General features: G+C 45.9%; 1 protein-coding gene across 1 annotated transcript; it reads right to left on the bottom strand.

Annotated features, from left to right (window-relative positions):
• Nucleotides 1–1132: 1132 nt before the first annotated feature.
• Nucleotides 1133–14731, bottom strand: SFTPB (surfactant protein B). The gene is made up of 11 exons (XM_081923230.1): nt 14591–14731; nt 12420–12553; nt 12114–12185; nt 10640–10765; nt 9684–9833; nt 8449–8556; nt 6971–7154; nt 4482–4642; nt 3063–3143; nt 2233–2337; nt 1133–1338 (listed from the first exon to the last, which is right to left on the bottom strand). The coding sequence occupies exons 1-11, from the start codon at nt 14634–14636 to the stop codon at nt 1303–1305; spliced, it is 1203 nt and encodes a 400-aa protein (XP_081779356.1). The 5' UTR covers nt 14637–14731; the 3' UTR covers nt 1133–1302.
• Between the last annotated feature and the right edge of the window lie 3871 nt (nt 14732–18602).

Genomic DNA, 18602 nt, shown 5'->3' with positions numbered 1-18602 from the left:
GGATGGATATTGGAGGCCCATTTACAGTGGCTTTGTTCCTAACTGTGTGGCTTGAATCCCGAGAGCAGTATGGGGAGGGGGGGTTCAGCTCCCTTGCACTTGTGCTGTGGAGTTCCACATTGGTCCCCAATGTTTAATATCTACATAAAGCTATTGAGAGCAGGACTTTTGGAGCTTCTTTGGGAGGAAGGGTGGGATATAACTTTTATTGGTAAGACTAATACTGAGTTCTGAAGCACATGCAGCTCTATTTCTCCATAATATCTGAATTGGAAGAGGCTGTGGAAGTCCTGGACACATCACTGAATGCAGTGGTGGACTGAGTGAGGGCCAATAAACTAAGTTTGGATCCAGGGAAGAAGGAGGCTCTGTGGGTAGGAGGTTCATGTGTCTGTTCTGGTGAGGGTTGTAGGTCCATGGGTTGGGGTGGCACTCCTGGATCACATCCATGTTGTTAGAGGCCCAAGCGACCACTGTGCCTAGGAGCAACTTTTGCCAACTTTGGCTATTTCTGAACCTGGGGTAGGCCTGGCCTCTGCATTCCATGCATTAGTGACCTCAGGACTGGATTATTGCAATGCACTGCATGCAGGGCTGCCCTTAGGCTCCAGCTGGTGTAGAATGCAATGGCTAGACTACCGATGGGGGCAAATAGCTGCCAGCATATAGCACCTCTGTTAAAACATCTACACTGGCTGCTCATCTGCTGGGTCAAGTATCAAGGTTCCTGCATTAATATACAAATCCTTGAATACCTTGAGTCCAGGATACCTTTAGGATTGCCTGAGCCCTTATATCCCAGCTCAATCACTGAGGTCATCCAGAGGAATGCTGTTGTCCCCTGTGTTACAGAGGCCCAGCAGGTCTCAACTAGAAGTTGGGCATTTAGTGTCATCAGACCCATGCTGCGGAAGAGTCTTCCAACAGAAATTAGGTGGGTATCCTTGCCTCCTGGAGTCTCTTGAAGAAATGTCAACAGGTCTGTTCATCAGTTTAAGCTTTTCAGATCCACCTGCCTTTTTCATGATCATTTGGAATGGTTTTAACAGTATTTTCTTTCTCTTGTAAATTTTGCTCTATGCTGCCCTGCTATGAGCCTATAAATATTTTTATAAATAAAATCAAACACAAATTGGGGGAAGAGGCATAACTGTAATAGTTGAGAGTATGAGAGCTTCATGGTTTCCCTCATTCCCTGCCACAATGATCAGTCATCAGGAAGAATCCAAGCAAGTGGTTTGTGGGGCAGGGCTGTGTAACCCTCCCCTATTCGCTGAATGCTGCTGGTTCCCTGTTCTTTGGCTACAGCCACACATGATCCTGGCAGTGCTGCACAGCCTAGAAGGGAGAGAAGAGAGAAATTAGATCCAAACCCAAAAGAGGCAATGCAGACATTCTGTAGTAGATGAAGGTACAGAAGCTACCTAGGAACTTCAGGGTCTCTGCAGTTTCTGTGCTGGGAGCATGTGAAAGCTCTGGTTTAGCAGCTCAAAGTGGAATTAACTTGTGGGAAATGGTTGCATTTATAGACTGCAAGTGCTGCAAAAGCCCAATCTTATTACACCCTTTCACCAGGACCTCCTGTGCCAATTCTATGCAATATAATGAGAGGGGCTTCCATGGGATTCCAAGCTGTTGTCCTACAGTAGCCATCTTGGTAGCCATTGACAGATGGAAACTTTTGAAACATTGCAGCTAGCTTTGTTTTTCTGTGCAAGGAGGGGTGTTTCACATGTCTACTAATAAACAGAAAAACACTAAAACATGGAAGCACACAGTAATAGTTTTATATCCATCTATCTATCTCACAGATGCGAAGGATGACTTGTTTTATTTTTACAATATGCCCAAAGACTTCACCCACAAATGCCTTTGCCGGTGGGTTTTTTCCTTGTTTCTTAGGGCTTGTCCACACTTGCACTTGTCCCCTTGCCTAGAAAGCATGGGTCCAAGTGGCTTTCCACTTGCCCCACCACTTTCTCCAGCCTGCTCTTTAGTGCTGAATTGGAACAAATGTCAATCTGTGGAAAAACTGGGTGATGTTTGCTCTGATTCAGTGGTAAAGATTGGGTTTCCCCAGGGGAAAGCAGCAGGGCAAGCAGATGAGCCTTTAGTGAACCAGTCTCAAAGCTTCCTGTTGTCAAAGACGGTTAGGGCAAAATCCTGGCATCTGGAGATAGATTTCTTCTTTTGGCACATTACAAACCCAAAGAACCAACACTCCATTCTCACCTTGCATTCCTCAGCAGTGCTCAGGCTGGAGCACCAATAAGTGGGGCCCTGGGCACAGGCAGTAGTTCCTGGAAAAGGCTTCTCAGCCATGCAGGCTCCTAGTTCCTGTTAGCAAGGGAAAAACTTGCAGGGGTTAGAACAGATGATGGTCTCTCTTCCAAATCTACAATTCTATGAAGAGAAGAGGCAGAGCAGTCCATGCTGCTTGGCACCTTTACTTGACATAATGTGTTCACCTTTGTTGCTAGAAACTTCCTGTTTCAATATAGGGATAGTATCAATTGGGGGCCTCTCTGGGAGATTCTGAGATGGTTAGAATGGCTTGAAAAGGGGTTTTCCCCACTCCCACCTCTTCTTTCTCTATAGCTTCAAGGAGCTATAGAGGACCATCGCCCTGATGTTCTAGCAGCACCCATTTGGCTTTTCATCTTCCTCTTTTGCATTGATTGCTTTACAGGTCATCTTAGGTTTTAGTATCTGACAACTTCCCATATCTGAATTTGGTTCTGCTGGCCATCGCTTAAGAGTACCTGCCAGAAGGGCAATGACCAAATGTCAATACAGTACACAGGAGTAAGCAAGGTATGCTGTACTTGGGGAACTTAAGAACCAACTTCCGGAAAGTTTAATTATGTTCAGGAGAGCGTCTGCTGTTCAGTTGGGGACTGATCCACATGTCCAAAAGCTGAGTGTCAGCTTGCTACACTTTGGAAATGCTTTCCAAACCCTCTATGCTGTGCTCCTCAACTATAATGTCTGAAAATGCTACACCAACAGTGAGCAATGTGAAATTGAATGTTGTTGTTCTATCAAGGATGATAGCCTCGTACCTGGCATGTCCTCTGGGCACTCCAAGGCTTGGCAAGCAGTAGGAACAACTTTGGCTCATGCTGATCAATGAAGCTTTTGCACTACAAAACAGGAGGAAAAGAAGTAAATATTGAGCCACTGCTCATCTGGCCCCTTTAGTTTGGCCACCTGTGCACAGAGGGTGTTAGTGGAGTATTGGGACTGGTTATTTCACTATCTATTGTCCATGGGCTGGTACAAGTGAAGTTGGGTACAAATAGAAAATAGGAATCATCCCTCTCTCCACTGTTTAATAATAATAACAACCACAACAACAACACTGAGACTTTAGAGTCTTATGATTGCCCCCATTCCTTGCTCCTATCATGTCTTTCTCATGGGCAGGGCTAGTCAATGTGGTACCCATATGTTGGGCTGCAACTCCCATTGTTCCTGATAATTGGCCATTCTGGCTGCGATTGATGAGTCTTAAAAAATCTAGAGGTCACCAGGTTGGGTAAGGCTGTTTTATAAGTGGCAGTAATTATTCAGTCTCCTACATGTTTACAGTGATAGGAGTTGTAGTCCAAACCATCTGGAGGGCACCAGGTTGAGGAAGGCTGATGTAATTGTGAAGCGTCCCCAAGTAGAATTTTGGGAAGCTGTGATCTTGTCCTTACTCTCTTGCTCTCTTGCTTCCCAGCATATCTATGGAAGACCACCATCTTTCAAATCCCTCAAAACTTACCTCTCTCACAATTTCTTAGCCTCCCCATATCCTGCTGAAACTGAAGCCTAACTGAAGTGACACATTTAGTTCTGTCTCCCCTCTGACAAACCCAGTGAGGTGCTCTCCAGATATCATTAGACTACAATTCCTAGTGTGGTGTAATGGTTAGAGTGTTGGACTAGAATCTGGAAGACCAGGGTTCAAATCCCCACTCAGCCATGAAGCTCGCTGGGTAACCTTGAGCCACTCATAACCTAACCAACCTCACCTGGTTGTTGTGAGGCAACTGTGGGGAGGAGAACTATGTATTCTACCTAGAGCTCTTGGGAGAAAAGCTGGGATAAAAATATAATAAATAAATAAAAAGACTCATCATCATCATCATCCCCAGCCAGCATAGCCAATGGTTAGGGATGATGGGAGTTTAATAACTGTTGGAAGGCAGTTAAGGACTATGAGCTTAAGAAAGGCAGCTACTGCCTGGGTCCCCGTTTGTGATTGTGAAACGGGGCAAGCCACACGCTCATTCCTTGCTGCATCAGAGTCGGGGGGGAAAGCAGCGGCATAAAGGGGTGTGGTGAGGGTCCAGGGCCTCTTCCTCCAGCTAGGAGGACAAGGAAGGCCTTGCAGTGTTCATCTCATGCCATGTTTGTATGGGAACTGGCCTTTGCAATATTGTTAACAATCCTTTGAAGAAGGCTGTGGCTTTCTGCCCTTTAGGGTAACCCACCTCTTCCCAGCTCCGAAAGGTGTTGCTGCAGGCTGTCAACAGAGCTGCTTCCATTTCAGCCCTGCTGCTGTTGGGCTTGAGGGTTGCCTTCACCTGGGTCTTGAGAGCCAGGCAGGCTTGGCAGCTGTCAGCTGGGCCAGAGAGTGACAGTGGAGGGGTCTCTGCAAGGGGGAAAAGCACAAAGAGGCAGGGCTGTAGAGCAGTGCGGTGTTTTGTGCGCGTGCGCACACACACCACACAAAAGCTTTATACTCTCCCAGCTACCCACTGTCCTCAGTTGGATCTCAGTCTAAGCAGCCAACTTGCTGTAGCAAGTTGTGTCCTAGGGTGTGATCACATTACCACCTCGGAGGGCAATGAAGTTCCACACTCAACCCAAAGCTGTTGGCTTCATTAGTGTCTGATTCACTTCTGTTTTTGTACACACCAAGGGGAATTGACAGGGGTGGGAATGTCTTTGCCTTAGCTGTAGGCAAATTAGGAACAGCTTAAGGACTTAAATCAGTGCAATTAGTGCAATTGCACTGGGGGAGGAGATGATGCTCTACCTTGCACCCCTAGCAATGAGATGTATTGGTGCTCCCACCCACGTCCCTTGTCCCCTTGGCAAGCAGATGTTGGCCGCTCAGAGCATCAGGGAAGCAGCCCAGGGAGTGTGCACATGGGTGGGTGGGCGGGCTCCTAGCCACTCTCAGCCGCCTCCCTGGGCCTGCACCATTGGCAAGGGCCAACCTAGCCAACCCCTAGGTAAGCCTCTGCATCTGTCAAACAGTGGGAGAATACAGGCAAAGTGTCAAAGGATGCTGTTTGCACAGCTGGACTGACAAGCATGCCACCCAATCAAATGCTTGTTCAAACTGGCGGACCCCCACCCTCCACAACCTCCTCTTCCAGCACCTTCTGGGGAGAATTAGTGCCCTGCAGCCAAGTGCACCCCAACTTTGGTGCATGCCTACCTGCAATGAGCTTGCTCATTTTTGCCATCTGCAGTAGGAGGCAGCAGTTAGTGAAAATGAATGGCAGGGAGGCAAAGGGTGTCCACATTACCACCTAAGAGGGTAGCAAAGCCCCACCCCCATGTTTCACAGCTCTCCCCCTCCTCCAGCTGTCCACATCAAAGGGCCTCCTTCTGTTTCTGTACACAGAAGATGTACACAGGGAGAGGATGTCTTTACTGTTTGCATAGGGGGTCACACCTTGGCTAGAGACAAATTAGGAATGTTTTAAGGACTCAAGTGTGCAGCTGATTTGAGAACTAATGCATCAAACTGGCAAAGTACAGGTTACTCCTGCATTTTGGGTAAGATACTGCGAACACAGATCAAAAACCCAGCACTGGGAACGCAGAGAATGTACAGGAAACAGGAGTGTGAACAGAGCCAGCCTCTGCTTTCTAAAAACTTTTTGTTGTTCCCAGAATCGTATGCAAAGCTGGTTTGCCCATTGTAGAGAATAGCTGGGTTGGCCAATTGTCTGGGTTGGCCAAACATACCAATTGTCATTCCATTGCTAGGCGTCTCCAGGCAGTCACTATTGGGGGGAGGGATTCAAGGGCATATGGGGAAAATCTAGTTTGGCAGTATTAAAGTGAATAAAAACTATCATCCTAGTACAAGTCTACTTGGGAGACAGAAAAATACAGACTTTTTGCAATTGGGTAAGTGACATGGTAATGCATTGAAAAGTGTGGAATAATGCAATGGTTAATGGGAAGATGTGCAAACATCACACAAACCGATCAGGATGGAGGTTCAGTGAAGACCAGGCAGAATCTTAAATTCTGGCTTCTGCTGGTTTAGCTTAATCTAGGCCTTAGTGTGAAGCAGGGCCAGTGAGAGGTGTGGCCTAGAGAGAGTTTTGAGGGCCACATATTTGGCCCCTGGTCCTGATTTTCTGACCCCCTGACTTAGCCTGATGTGGTCTGTGGAGGAGCAGAGGTGAGTATGTGGCCAGGCTGCTGCTGCTTCTGGATGGCAAGGTGCTGCACACAGAACCAGCCAAAATGATGGAAACTGTCCCGAAATTTCTCAGAGTGACAAACATCATAAAGGTAAAGGTACCCCTGCCCGTACGGGCCAGTCTTGACAGACTCTGGGGTTGTGCGCCCATCTCACTTAAGAGGCCAGGGGCCAGCGCTGTCCGGAGACACTTCCGGGTCACGTGGCCAGCGTGACATCGCTGCTCTGGCGAGCCAGAGCCGCACACGGAAACGCCGTTTACCTTCCCGCTGGTAAGCGGTCCCTATTTATCTACTTGCACCCGGAGGTGCTTTCGAACTGCTAGGTTGGCAGGCGCTGGGACCGAGCAGCGGGAGCGCACCCCGCCGCAGGGATTCGAACCGCCGACCTTTCGATCAGCAAGTCCTAGGCGCTGAGGCTTTAACCCACAGCGCCACCTGTGTCCCTGACAAACATCATAGATTACCACAAAACACTAGCGTTTGATCCCAAAACACCACCTAGCCCACCAAGGTTTTAAGTTGTCTGTACCTGGGCCACAGTTTTCTTCTGTGGCACACATGAGCATCATCCCGCAGATCAGGTTTGGCCCCAACTTGCCCATAACTGCATCCACAATGGTCACAGTGTATTTCTCCATCAAGCACTGGCACATCCCAGCAGCGGCTCCTGGTGCAAAGCGGCACAGCTGGGCCATGGATTTGCCAATAGCTTCCTAAGAAAGAAGACAAAGGACTTGGGGTGAAGTTAGTGGCCTGCCCTGCATCTGAATCCAGACTCGGAGACATCATTATCAACTTGAAAGCTGCCGCCTGCCTTGCAGTTTAGGACACATGAAGGTGGAACCGAGGAAGATGCCAAGAATCATCACAGGGTTTTATTCATAGGGCCAGTTAGGGTTGTGGGGGGCCAGTGGCCTCAAGCTCAAAGGGGGCCCCCAATTTCCGGCATTCAGTAAGTTTCACAGCTGTTCATCATATCAAATTGTGACATGTTCTCTCAGCTAAGAACTGCAAATTTAAGTAAGCAAATCAGAGATGTGGGGTTTTTTCTGACATAGATTTTCCATATACTTAATATCAGCTGTGAGCAGTGCTTTGTTTCCTGGGAGTAGTAAAAGGGCACACAGCACTGGCACCTCTCCCCACCATGTTACAAGCGTGGCACTCACTGTAACAGTACTGGCACCTTTGTTCCAGAAAAAAAGCACTGACTGTGACATTGCATGAAAGCAGGATTTCCCCTCAATAATTAGATAGAAATGCTTTTTAAAAATGTGGAAATAAAAAAGCATTCAAATAATAACTCACACTGTCCTATTTTATTTTCATGTCATCATTTTTTCATGTCTTTGTTCATTCTGGATAAAGGCTTCAAAAGCCAGAAAGTGGCCTGGGAGGGCCTGTTTACAGGATGTGCATAGAATTTATTAGTCCGGCTGGATCAAAGGTCCATCTAGTTGAAATTCCCCACAGTGGTGCCTTTGGGAAGCCAGCAGCTAGTTACTGATATATTAAAAGCCAACTACTGCATGGACTTTCCTATGTCACTTTTAAAGGAATCGGTGGCCTTCACCACATATTTTGGCTATTATGTGAGAGGACTCCTTCCTTTTCACTTTCCCCACATTTTGCCAGCTCAGTTTTGGCTAAGATGCCACAAAAGAGGCTGAAAGTTGAAAAGACAAAGACCTGCCCAGTTCACTCATCCCTGGAGCTTCTATTCCATCTTTTCTATCAGTTAAACTTTTAGCTTCCTGAGCTTTGGTTGCAGACACTTTCACAAGCTTAATGCTGAGGTCCAGAAACATTTAAAAAATAAATAAATAAAAGAACAATTTAGAGTCTCATGATGTTGCATTCTGGACCAGAGTTTGGATGTGTAAAGCAGCCTTCTTCAGATGTTTCAGACCAAAATATCCATCAGACCCAGTATGATAGGACTCTTCTGTCTGGGGCTGATGGGCATCGTGTTGGAGGAGGCTGAATTAAGGCACAAAGAAACGATACCTTGGGGAGGCTGGATTCAATCCGGCCCACAAGGTTCTTGCACAGCCAACACTGAGGCAAAACATAACGCCAGGGCCAAGGGAAGAGCAGCTCCTCCTTGGGATTATCCTGGGAAAAGAAATAGGAATAGGAAATAGGAAGTCTTGTAGCCACAGAAATTAATCAAAGGTGAAACAGCAGATCTCATTTTGGGAAGATTAACGCCCTGTTATTACTGGAGCATAAATGTTCTAGCTTTGGCTGCTTCATTGCACCCACCTGAGGGGTGCACTCCCCACCCCCCAGCTTTGCCATTTATGTACCATAAAAGCCATGAGCTTGCCGATCAGAAGGTCAGTGGTTCGAATCCCCGCAACAGGGTGAGCTCCCATTGCTCGGTCCCTGCTCTGCCAACCTAGCAGTTCGAAAGCACGTCAAAGTGCAAGTAGATAAATAGGTACCGCTCCGGCAGGAAGGTGAACGACGTTTCCATGCGCTGCTCTGGTTCGCCAGAAGCGGCTTAGTCATGCTGGACCGAATGATCAGGGGTCCCTTTACCTAGGTTTATTGATTCTCCTACTGACCCACCCACTGGACTCTTTCTCTGCCCAGTCTCCCCTACCCTTACCTCATTCCTCTTCCTTTCTATCTTCCCTCCTGCATTGCCCACTGCAGTGCAGTGGTACCGTATTTGTTGCCTTATAATGGTTTCAAAGTGGCTCTATATATGCTCTTGTGCACCAAACTGTAAAAAGGTTTTTCTAAAAGGCAGGATATAAATGTTTAAACAAATACATTTTTATTTATTTATTTATTTTATTTATTTTATTTATTTTTTTATTTCATTTATGAAGCACCTTTTCTTCCAAGAAGCCCAAAGTGCTCCTCATGACAACCCCATGGAGTAAGTTAGGCAGTCACTGGCCCAACCTCAGTGAATGTCATGGCTGAATAGGGATTTTTGCCCTGATTTTCCAGGTCCTAGTCTGACACTCTCTAGCCACTAGAACACACTGGCTCTCTTTTGAAACCATTATAATTTTATTCTGATGGGAAAGTAGAATGAAGTAGGATGCAAGATGCTTTCCTAGACAACTGCTTAGATCAGCCTTCTCTGACCCAATGCCCTCCAGATGTTTGTGGGTTGTACTGTCAAACATATGGAGGTTACCAAGTTGTGGAAGGCTGGCTTAGGGGTTCATACAATTTTCTTTCACTGGACTGGAGTTCATGTCATCAGAAGAGGCTCTCCTTACCTGGGTCTTGTTGTTGGGCATAATAAAAGCTTTGCCTTGCAGGAGCTGGATCTGTTCTGCCATCTTTTGAACCAGCAGACCAAAGATGTCCTTGCTCTCCAGTGGGTCAGACTGGCAGAGGCCAAACTTTGCACATACAGCATCAGGTTGCTTAAGGGCAGAAGGGATAAGGCATGAGAAAGGAATACTCCATCTCCAGTTGCCCTACTCTGACAGGCAAGGCAGAGGCATGCCCACCAAGTGGCCTGATTTTCCAGGGACAGTCCCAGAATTATGAAAGCCACCCCAGCTTCTGATTTGAACCTGGAATGTCCCTATTTCTCCCGCTGGCTGCCGCGAAGGAGCATCCTGTTGTCTCTCCATGGCTACCGCTGCCAGATTCCGCCCTTGGGCAGCTTGTAGCAGCTGCTGGACTGCAGGTGAGGAAGAGAGGCTGCCACCTGTGAGGGGACCCCCCCCCATGACGCACCAGCTCTGAGGTGCAGGCAGAAGACAGGGCTGCCCTGGGCAGGAAGAAAGGGGGAGATAAGCAGTGTGAAAAGAAGCCTTGAGGGTTGTTGTTTTTTTAAATGATTCCAGCATCCACATCTAATCTTGCCTCTTTCTAAAATATATTTATTATTTATTTTTAAATACATTTATTGGTGTGTGTGCTTCTTTTCCTATTTTAATCTGAGGAATGCTGGAGGGTATGAAGAGGTGGTCCTTGCAGCACAGGCCCTGGGGAAGTTTTCCTGCACAAGCCCCATTGAAATGTGCAAGAACTTCCCAGTGGAATGGACCAGATGAGCCTGTCAGCTGCTTGGCTGCCCTTTCAGGGCATCGAAAACCAACTACCTCATGACAGAGCAGCCTCTGCTTTCCCTCCCTTGCCCTCCCTCCACACAACAGCCACTGTGCTGTTTGTTGTGGAGAAATTATTTGCCATTGATGTGTGTGGGGAAAGGGCCACTTACAATCTGTCCTTCTAAGGCGGTGATGAATAGAGAATAGTAGGTATCCACAAGCTCCTGGCATCTTGGGATTAAGGTCTGAAGTGAAAAAGCCGCACATTCGTGTTTCAAGTAGTTCTGGATGGCCTTCTGTGTGGGAACAGCAATGTTAAGAGAGTAGAGGGGAGAACATAGGACAATTTCTGGGTGCCAAGATCCAAGTTTAGGGGAAGTACTTTTTGGGGAGAGAACCCCAGCAGATACTTTAAACATGCAGCAAAGTAAAGTGTGGAAATACAGGCTGTAATACCTTTACAATGTGCCCCTCCACATGAGTTCCAAAATGTCCCCTTAAAATGTTTCTTTTCCTTGTTTCCCCAGCATAGGAAAAAGACCACATGTTTCGTAAGTTTAAAAAATGGTTTACTTACAAATTCTCCATAGGTGAGAGTCATGTGCTTCAGAAATAGTTATACAGGGAGTAAAACTTTGCCAAGTGGTGAAACTTCCTATAGGAATTCAAGAGTGGCTCATGCAGATGAGCGGAAGCAATCAAGTAGAGTGAAGAACAAAGTTCCTCCCAAGGTGGTGGGACGTGGACATAGCTAAGCCTGGCAGTATAGCTTACACTATGGTATTAACCTCTTCCTATATTAAATAGACATGCATGTTTGTGATATGAGGCTGGTTACCCCACACATAGGAAAAGCCTGATGGATCAGGCCAATGGTCCACCTAGTCCAGCATTCTGTTCATAGCTGTCAACTTTTCCCTTTTCTTACGAGGAATCCTATTTGAAATAAGGGAATTTCCCTTTAAAAAAGGGAAACCTTGACAGCTATTATTCTGTTCGCTTCTTTTAAAGCCATTCAAGTTGGTGGCCATCACTGCCTCCTGTGGCAGCAAGTTCCATAATTTAACTGTGTGTTGTGTGAAGAACTTTATTTCATCCAACACTCAGCTTCATTGGATGTTTCTAAGTTCTGGTGTCTGGGAGCTATTTGGGAAAGACTGAGATCTCTGTCCAGCTGTCTCTCACAATGCCTGCCTCTCCTGGGACTATTCATACAATCAGCTTAGCTAAGAACATCAGAAGACCCCCAAGGGAGCCCTTTCTAGTCTAACAGCCCGTTTGCGTAGTAGCCAACCAGACGTCACAAGCAAAACCTGAGTGTAATGGCCCTCTTCTCGCTGGTCTGTCCTCTATAACAGCACCACCCGACACATGTTCACTCATAAGTAAGAACCACTGAATTTAGTGACACTTACTCCCAGGTAAATAAATGAGTATGTAGGGTTTCAGCCTGAAACCCACATGTTTTAGACTGCAGATGCATAATGGTTTATTTTTATTTACAGGATTCTCCATGGTATGAAGGGAAATGTGGGTTAAATGTCAACAAAAGGTACAGACTAAATGCTGCTGCAAAAAAAGAGAGAGAACAACCTTGTGGGCAGCAGCAGCACTAATTCCACACATTCCAGCTACCTGGGTTACCTTAAAGGTTGACTCCTTGGCCATGCGAACAAGGATGGTAACAATCTCTTTGCAGTCTGCACAAGTGTCTTCCTGGAGGAAAAATTAAGGAAATGAGGGCAACCTGAAAATGCAGCTGTCACAAAACCCTGGGTCACCGGCAGAAAGTGGGCAGGCAACCATTGGGCTTCTTGACACAGCTACCCAATATGCCAAAGACAGAGACAGTGCAGCTGTCCCCAACTAACCTCACCCCCAAGTTTTAACTTCCTGCACCAAAGTCAAGTCAGAGGAGGGATAGAGAGAGAGAGAACAGCAGCAACTCACTTGGGTGGCACTGTTCCATCCAGCCTGCATGCAGTGTTCCCAGGCACCACACTGGATGGCCGTCACGAGGTTCTTGCACCAATATGTAGGACCTTTGGCACATCCATCCTCAATGGAAATCTTGCCAGCCAGCACTGGAAAAGGGCAGAGAAGAACATGCCCTTGTGAGCAGCATCATCATGTGGGCAGGATAATATTGTTTTATAGGTTTGGTGGGAAGTGGTGTGGAGATCAGTCTGGAATCTGGATGACACACGTGATCCTTTCCAAACCTGTGATCCTGCATATGTGAGGTTAGAATACACCTGTCATCTGCACCTTAAAGGGTGAGCGCTATTGCCTTAGAGACAAACGAGGAGCCCTTTCCCCACCTCACCTGTCTGGATGATACATCATCTTAGGATGTAGAATAATAGGCCATGAGAGGGCTGTGTATGTGAGAGCTGGGCTGATTCGGGAAACTGGAAAGATGGAAACATGTCTTGCTCTGTGCTGGGCTTGGGGCTCCCCTGGAAACCTGATGGGGAAGCAAATCTGCTGAGGTGTTAATGCTGTAAACCCTTCCATCCAATGCTCAGGTAAAGGTAAAAGACCCCTGGACAGTTAAGTCCAGTTAAAGGTGACTATGGGGTGTAGTGCTCATCTAGTTTCAGGCCGAAGGAGCCGGCGTTTGTCCACAGACTGTATACATGAAAATAAAACCATATATCCTAAAGAAACCACAGTTTCTGTTGACCATTCCAAGGAATCTGAACCCTGGATAAGCACTGGAACTCCCAAAGTCTCTTTGTGCTCAAGGAATAGGGTACACACGACAATGCTCATCTTCAAGTCAAGTCTCTGAGTCATAGACCACAGGAAGCAGCACAATGAAATCTCAGTTGACGCACTTGAAAAGCCAGGGAGGGAAACAATCTCAGTCTTTCCAGTGTTTGCAGCTCAGGCTCTCCTGGACTAATTTTCCTCAGCCGCACGATGAGGAGGGGCATCAGGGCATGGTTGAGAAATTTTACCACTTAGGTTGTTTACTCAGGTTTGTCCAATATTTGGAGTGGAAACAAAAGAGGCTGCCTGGTTTAGAAGCCAGCTGTGGTCAGAGATTCTTTGGGACTCCTAGCGCAGGAGAAGGCAACAGGACCTTACCAGGCTTCAGAGGGTGTGGACTCAACCCTACCAGTTGCTCTTACCTTGCCTTCTGTTGCACTCTTTTTTCTTCCATTTTAACCCCTCCTTTCCTCCAAGGAGCTCAGGGTAGCAGTGCCTGCATCTCCCCCACTCAACAATTTTGTGTGATAGGTTAGCCTGAGCAAGTGTGACCGGCTCATGGCTTAACTGGCTCTGTGAGGATCTGTGTCTTTCTCCAGTCCTAGCCCAACACTCTAACTATTACAACATGCTGTCTTTCTAGAGAGGGAGGTAATTCAGTGAGGAGTAAGCTGGATTCTTTATGGCTGGAGCTATTGGGTTTTGTCAGGAACCAGGCTCAGCCCCCACCAGGGGAAGGCTAAACCTGCCCTGTGGGTGACTTGCCTCTGTTGTCTGGTATCAGGAATATAGGAAGCTACCTTACCTTGACTCAGAACATCAGCTCATCTAGCTCAGTTATCTAAATTAAACCTTCCTAAATTAAATATTGTTATCATCTACTCTTGCTGTCTGCTTATTTTGGGTCCTTTTATTTTTAACTGGTTTTTTTTTTACCTATATTTTGATAAATTTATTATATATACTGTTTTAATGCTAATTTTTGCATATTTTATACTATTGGAAGTAATTCACTTGGGATTTTTTTAAAAAATTGTTGTTGTTGTTGTTTAGTTGTTTAGTCATTTCCGACTCTTCGTGACCCCATGGACCTTTTAAAATTAAGTGACATTAATAAATTGACATGAATAAATGATAAAAAATTAAAGAACACTATGCAAACCAATGGAGGTAGAGCACACCAAGCATGTCTAGTAGCCATTGATATCCCCCATGAATTTGTCTAATCCTCCTTTAAAGCCACTAAGTTAGTGGTGATCCCTGCCTCCTGTGTGAGTACCAGTGTGGTGCGTGAATAAGTTACTTATTTTATCTGTCCTGAATCTTCCAACATTCTATTTGAAGTTCCTAATGATCATGGGAGAAAAGATGCCCCATCCTTCTCCTGCCCCTTCCCCAGTGCTTACCAGCCGGACCTCCACAGAGCAGAGTGACGAGAAGCAGGTGCCACATGGTTGTGCTGTGTAAAGACCCCTGAATACGGTTCTCTTTTATAGTTCTGCTGTAGAAGGAGGGGCTTGTGTGGCACCAGTGGAGAAGATCTGCGGAGATCCTGCCCAGCTGAAAGCATCATGTTACTGACACATCTACAGTTTCACTCACGCTCAAGCTTGGCTTACTGTTGGGCATGTAGCCCCTCAGTTCTGAGATGTGGTGAGGAACTAGAGTTACAGGTACTTTGTGTTTGAGAATTCCCATGTAACTCTGCTACAGTGGAGGCCCTGATCAGTGGCATAGCATGAAGATACAGCCCTGAATTAGTTGGCACATATTCTTCAGTTCCGAATTACAGTCCATTCCTGCAACCATTCCAGTCCTTGGAACCCTTCACTTCTTCTATTCTGGTGCTTCCACACCAGCTGGTTAGTCTGGAGTGGGCATAGTGTCTTCTTTATTTTTACAGAACATTTCTCTGTCTCTCCTTCCTCTCAGGACTTTTAAAAAAATTACTGGGAAATATTATTATGTTTGTTGTTGTTGTTGAATTTATTTACCACCCTTTATCCACAGGTATAGTCAGAAAATTGACTTTTCCATGCAATTTTATGTGGTAAATCTGTCCTTCAGTCTACATGGGAGATTATTCTTGATCCCAAGCCCTCTTGTCTCCCTTATATTCTTACTGTTCTCCCCTGTAGGACTGATCTGTAGTCTTGTGGATATGCCAGACTTGGGCTCCCCCATCTCATGTGGGGTGTAAGTATCACCAGTAAACTCCATAATTAATACAGTGGTACCTCGGGTTACAGACACTTCAGGTTACATACGCTTCAGGTTACAGACTCCGCTAAGCCAGAAATAGTACCTCGGGTTAAGAACTTTGCTTCAGGATGAGAACAGAAATCGTGTGGCGGCAGTGGGAGGCCCCATTAGCTAAAGTGGTGCTTTAGGTTAAGAACAGTTTCAGGTTAAGAACGGACCTCCAGAACAAATTAAGTTCTTAACCAGAGGTAGCACTGTAACGGTTTAGCTTTCTTAGAACATTTTTGGAATTTTAAACGTTAAACACTGAGTGGTTTAACAGTCAACCCTGGGAACGCTGCAAATTGTAGTTCTGTGAGGGAAAGAAGGGTCTCCCAGCATCCTTAAAAAGCTACAGTTCCAGGATTTTGGGGGGAAATCACAGTTGCTTAAAATTGTATAGTACTTCTATAGTAAATGATATAGTAGTAGTAGTAGTAGTAGTAATGCAAATGAGGCGTGTGTGAAGCCTAAGAAGACCACCCGTTGACTTCTGGTTCATCTGTTCATCTTTTTTTTACACTGATTCTTAGATGTAGGGCTCATTCAGGTATTTACAGTGTCATAGTGCTACATAATTTGGCTGCTTGTTGCTTTACCTCTTTGATGACCAGAACTACAGCACTCAAAAAGGAGGCTGGGCTATGTGTGGAATGTAGCCGCACATTCTAGAATCAAGGATGGGCGAAGACTCTCTTGTTATGTGGACGTATTGATTCCCACCAGGAGTATAACTGCTCTTGGCTTTTCCTCTTTTAGCTGAGTGGGACTCTTGAAAGGGGCTTATGCAACTAAGCAAATAGCATCTGAATAGAGCCATTCATCCATTCCTGGACTGGATGACGAGGACCATCATCAACCTCTCCATTAATGAGCATATTGGGACTGGATGCTGTTTGCAGAAGAGGGCAGGGACCCTCTTCCCAGATTGCCATGTTCCAAACCTCCTCTTAACTTAAAAAAATGTGTATGTACGTGCAAATTGTGCAATGCTGATGTCACACACCTATCCTCGTGATTGATTACTTGAACTAATGGCAACTAAGGTAAATAAACCAAAATAAAAACATAGTCCCTGCCCACACAAGGAAAACAAGAGTACAGGAGAAGAGGAGGTATCAGGGACTGAACAGAGGAGGAAGAGTGGAGACCGCCTCCCCAGCTTGAACCTTCCAGAGAAGAGGAAGACATTATAGATTTACAAGAGTGGTTTGCGGGAGGTCACAGCTTAGAGGTAGATGAGGGATGAAGTTGGGATATAATGGGAGAGGAGGAGGCAGAGCCAGAGCAGCTGGCTGACATGTTATCACTAGAAAGCATTCCAGACCCCCCCTTCTCCCAGAACCTGGTGAGCATTGAAAGTAGGAGAGCAAAGGCTTGGAGACAAATGGCCCTAAGCGGCCACCATAAGGTGGATGGTGCTGTTAATGATTGAGGAGATAAGGGGGGTGGAGATTACTTGGACCAATGCAATTACTCCAAGAGGCAACATTTCTAAGACTCTCTTTCTGAATATTGAATAAAAGACCTTGGTAAGAACTTTCCTTGTCTATCTATTCCTGGCAATCTACCGTGGGGGGGACTAGGTTCCATGACGCCTGACGGGGCAGATCAGTGTGAGCATACAATAAAGTTTGCACTTTGAAATTCAGGGTGGATTAAAAAAGAAAATATTGGTTGACGTTTTCCTTGGTTAGGGATAGGTTTTGGGTTAGGTTTAAGATTAGGGTTGGGTAAGCATTAGGGTTAGGGTTAATGTTGTGGTTAGGGTTGGATAAGGGTTAGCATTTGAGGATTAGTTTTAGTTTTAGTTGTTTTAGTTTCAGGCTTAGGGTAAGGGTTAGGGTTATTCTCAGGGTTAGGGTTGTGTCTGGGTTAGTGTTATTCTCAGGGTTAGGGTTATTCTCAGGGTTAGGTTTTGGGTTAGGATTGCCTTAGGGTTAGAGATAGGGTTAGAGTAGGGCTAAGGTTGCCTTAGGGTTAGGGGTTAGCGTTAGGGGTTAGGTTAGGGTTAGGGTGGGTTAGGGTTAATGTTGTGGTTAGGGTTGGGTAAGGATTAGGGTTAGGGTTAGCATTTTAGGATTACATTTAGTTTTAGTCTTAGTCTTAGGTTTAAACGTAGGCTTAGGTTTAGACCTAGTCATAGTCTTAGGATAAGAGTTAGGGTTGTGTCCAGTTTATGGTTATTCTCAGGGTTAGAGTTAGTGGTTAGGGTTACAGTTGCAGATAGGGTTAGGGTTAGGATTGTGTCCACGTTAGGGTTAGGCATTGGGTTACTTTTAGGGGTAGGGATACCTTAGAGTTAGGGATAGGATTAGGCTTATGGCAAGGGATTGGGTTTGGGTTCCATTAGGGTTTGGGTTAGGTTTAGGCTTAGGTTTGAGGGGTATTCTCAGGGTTAGGTTTAGGTTTAGGGGTAGGTTAGGGTTACAGTAGTGGATAGGGTTAGGATTGTGTCCACATTAGGGTTAGGGTTAGGCAGTACCCCTAAAAATGTTTAGGAGTTCTCTCATTTCCTACTCATATTGAAATACTGGCTTAGCCTTTGGGTTACTGTTAGGGTTAGGATAGCCTAAGGGTTAGTGTTAGGTTATGGTTATGGGTTATGGAATAGGGCTTGGGTTAGGCTTAAAATTAGGGTTGGGTAAGGAGTAGGGTTAGCGTTAGGGTTGGTGTTTGAGTTATTCTCAGGGTTAGGGTTATTCTCAGGGTTAGGATAAGGTTACCAGACGTCCCCATTTCCCAGGGACAGTCCCCAGATTTACAGATCAGTCCCCTGACAAAATCCATCTGTTTAGTAGGAAGTTGAAAAGTGTCCCCGGATTCATTGAAAAAAATATTAGGTTAGATAACCTTAGGTTAGGATTAGGGTTGGACTAGCATTAGGGTAAGAGTTAGGCATTGGGTACTTTTAGGGGTAGGGATACCTTAGAGTTGAAATAAATATTTAATTGCCTCCCCAAGGGGTCCCTGCCTCAGAAGGAGGACCAGGACCTTGGAAGGAACAGAGTTAGGGATAGGCTTAGGTTTATGGCCAGGGTTTGGGTTCTGTTAGGGTTTGTGTTTGGGTTAGGGTTAGGGATAGGGTTATTCTCAGGTTCGGACGTTCAGCTTCTGAAAAACATTCAAAAACCGGAACATTTACTTTTGGGTTTTCGGCATGTGGGAACCAAGGTT

The sequence above is a fragment of the Podarcis melisellensis genome (assembly GCF_964234715.1).
Source record: "Podarcis melisellensis genome assembly, chromosome: 8".
In the NCBI taxonomy this organism is placed as follows: Eukaryota; Metazoa; Chordata; class Lepidosauria; order Squamata; family Lacertidae; genus Podarcis; species Podarcis melisellensis.
Note: the sequence above shows the minus strand (reverse complement) of the source record. Positions and strands in the feature narration are given on the sequence as shown.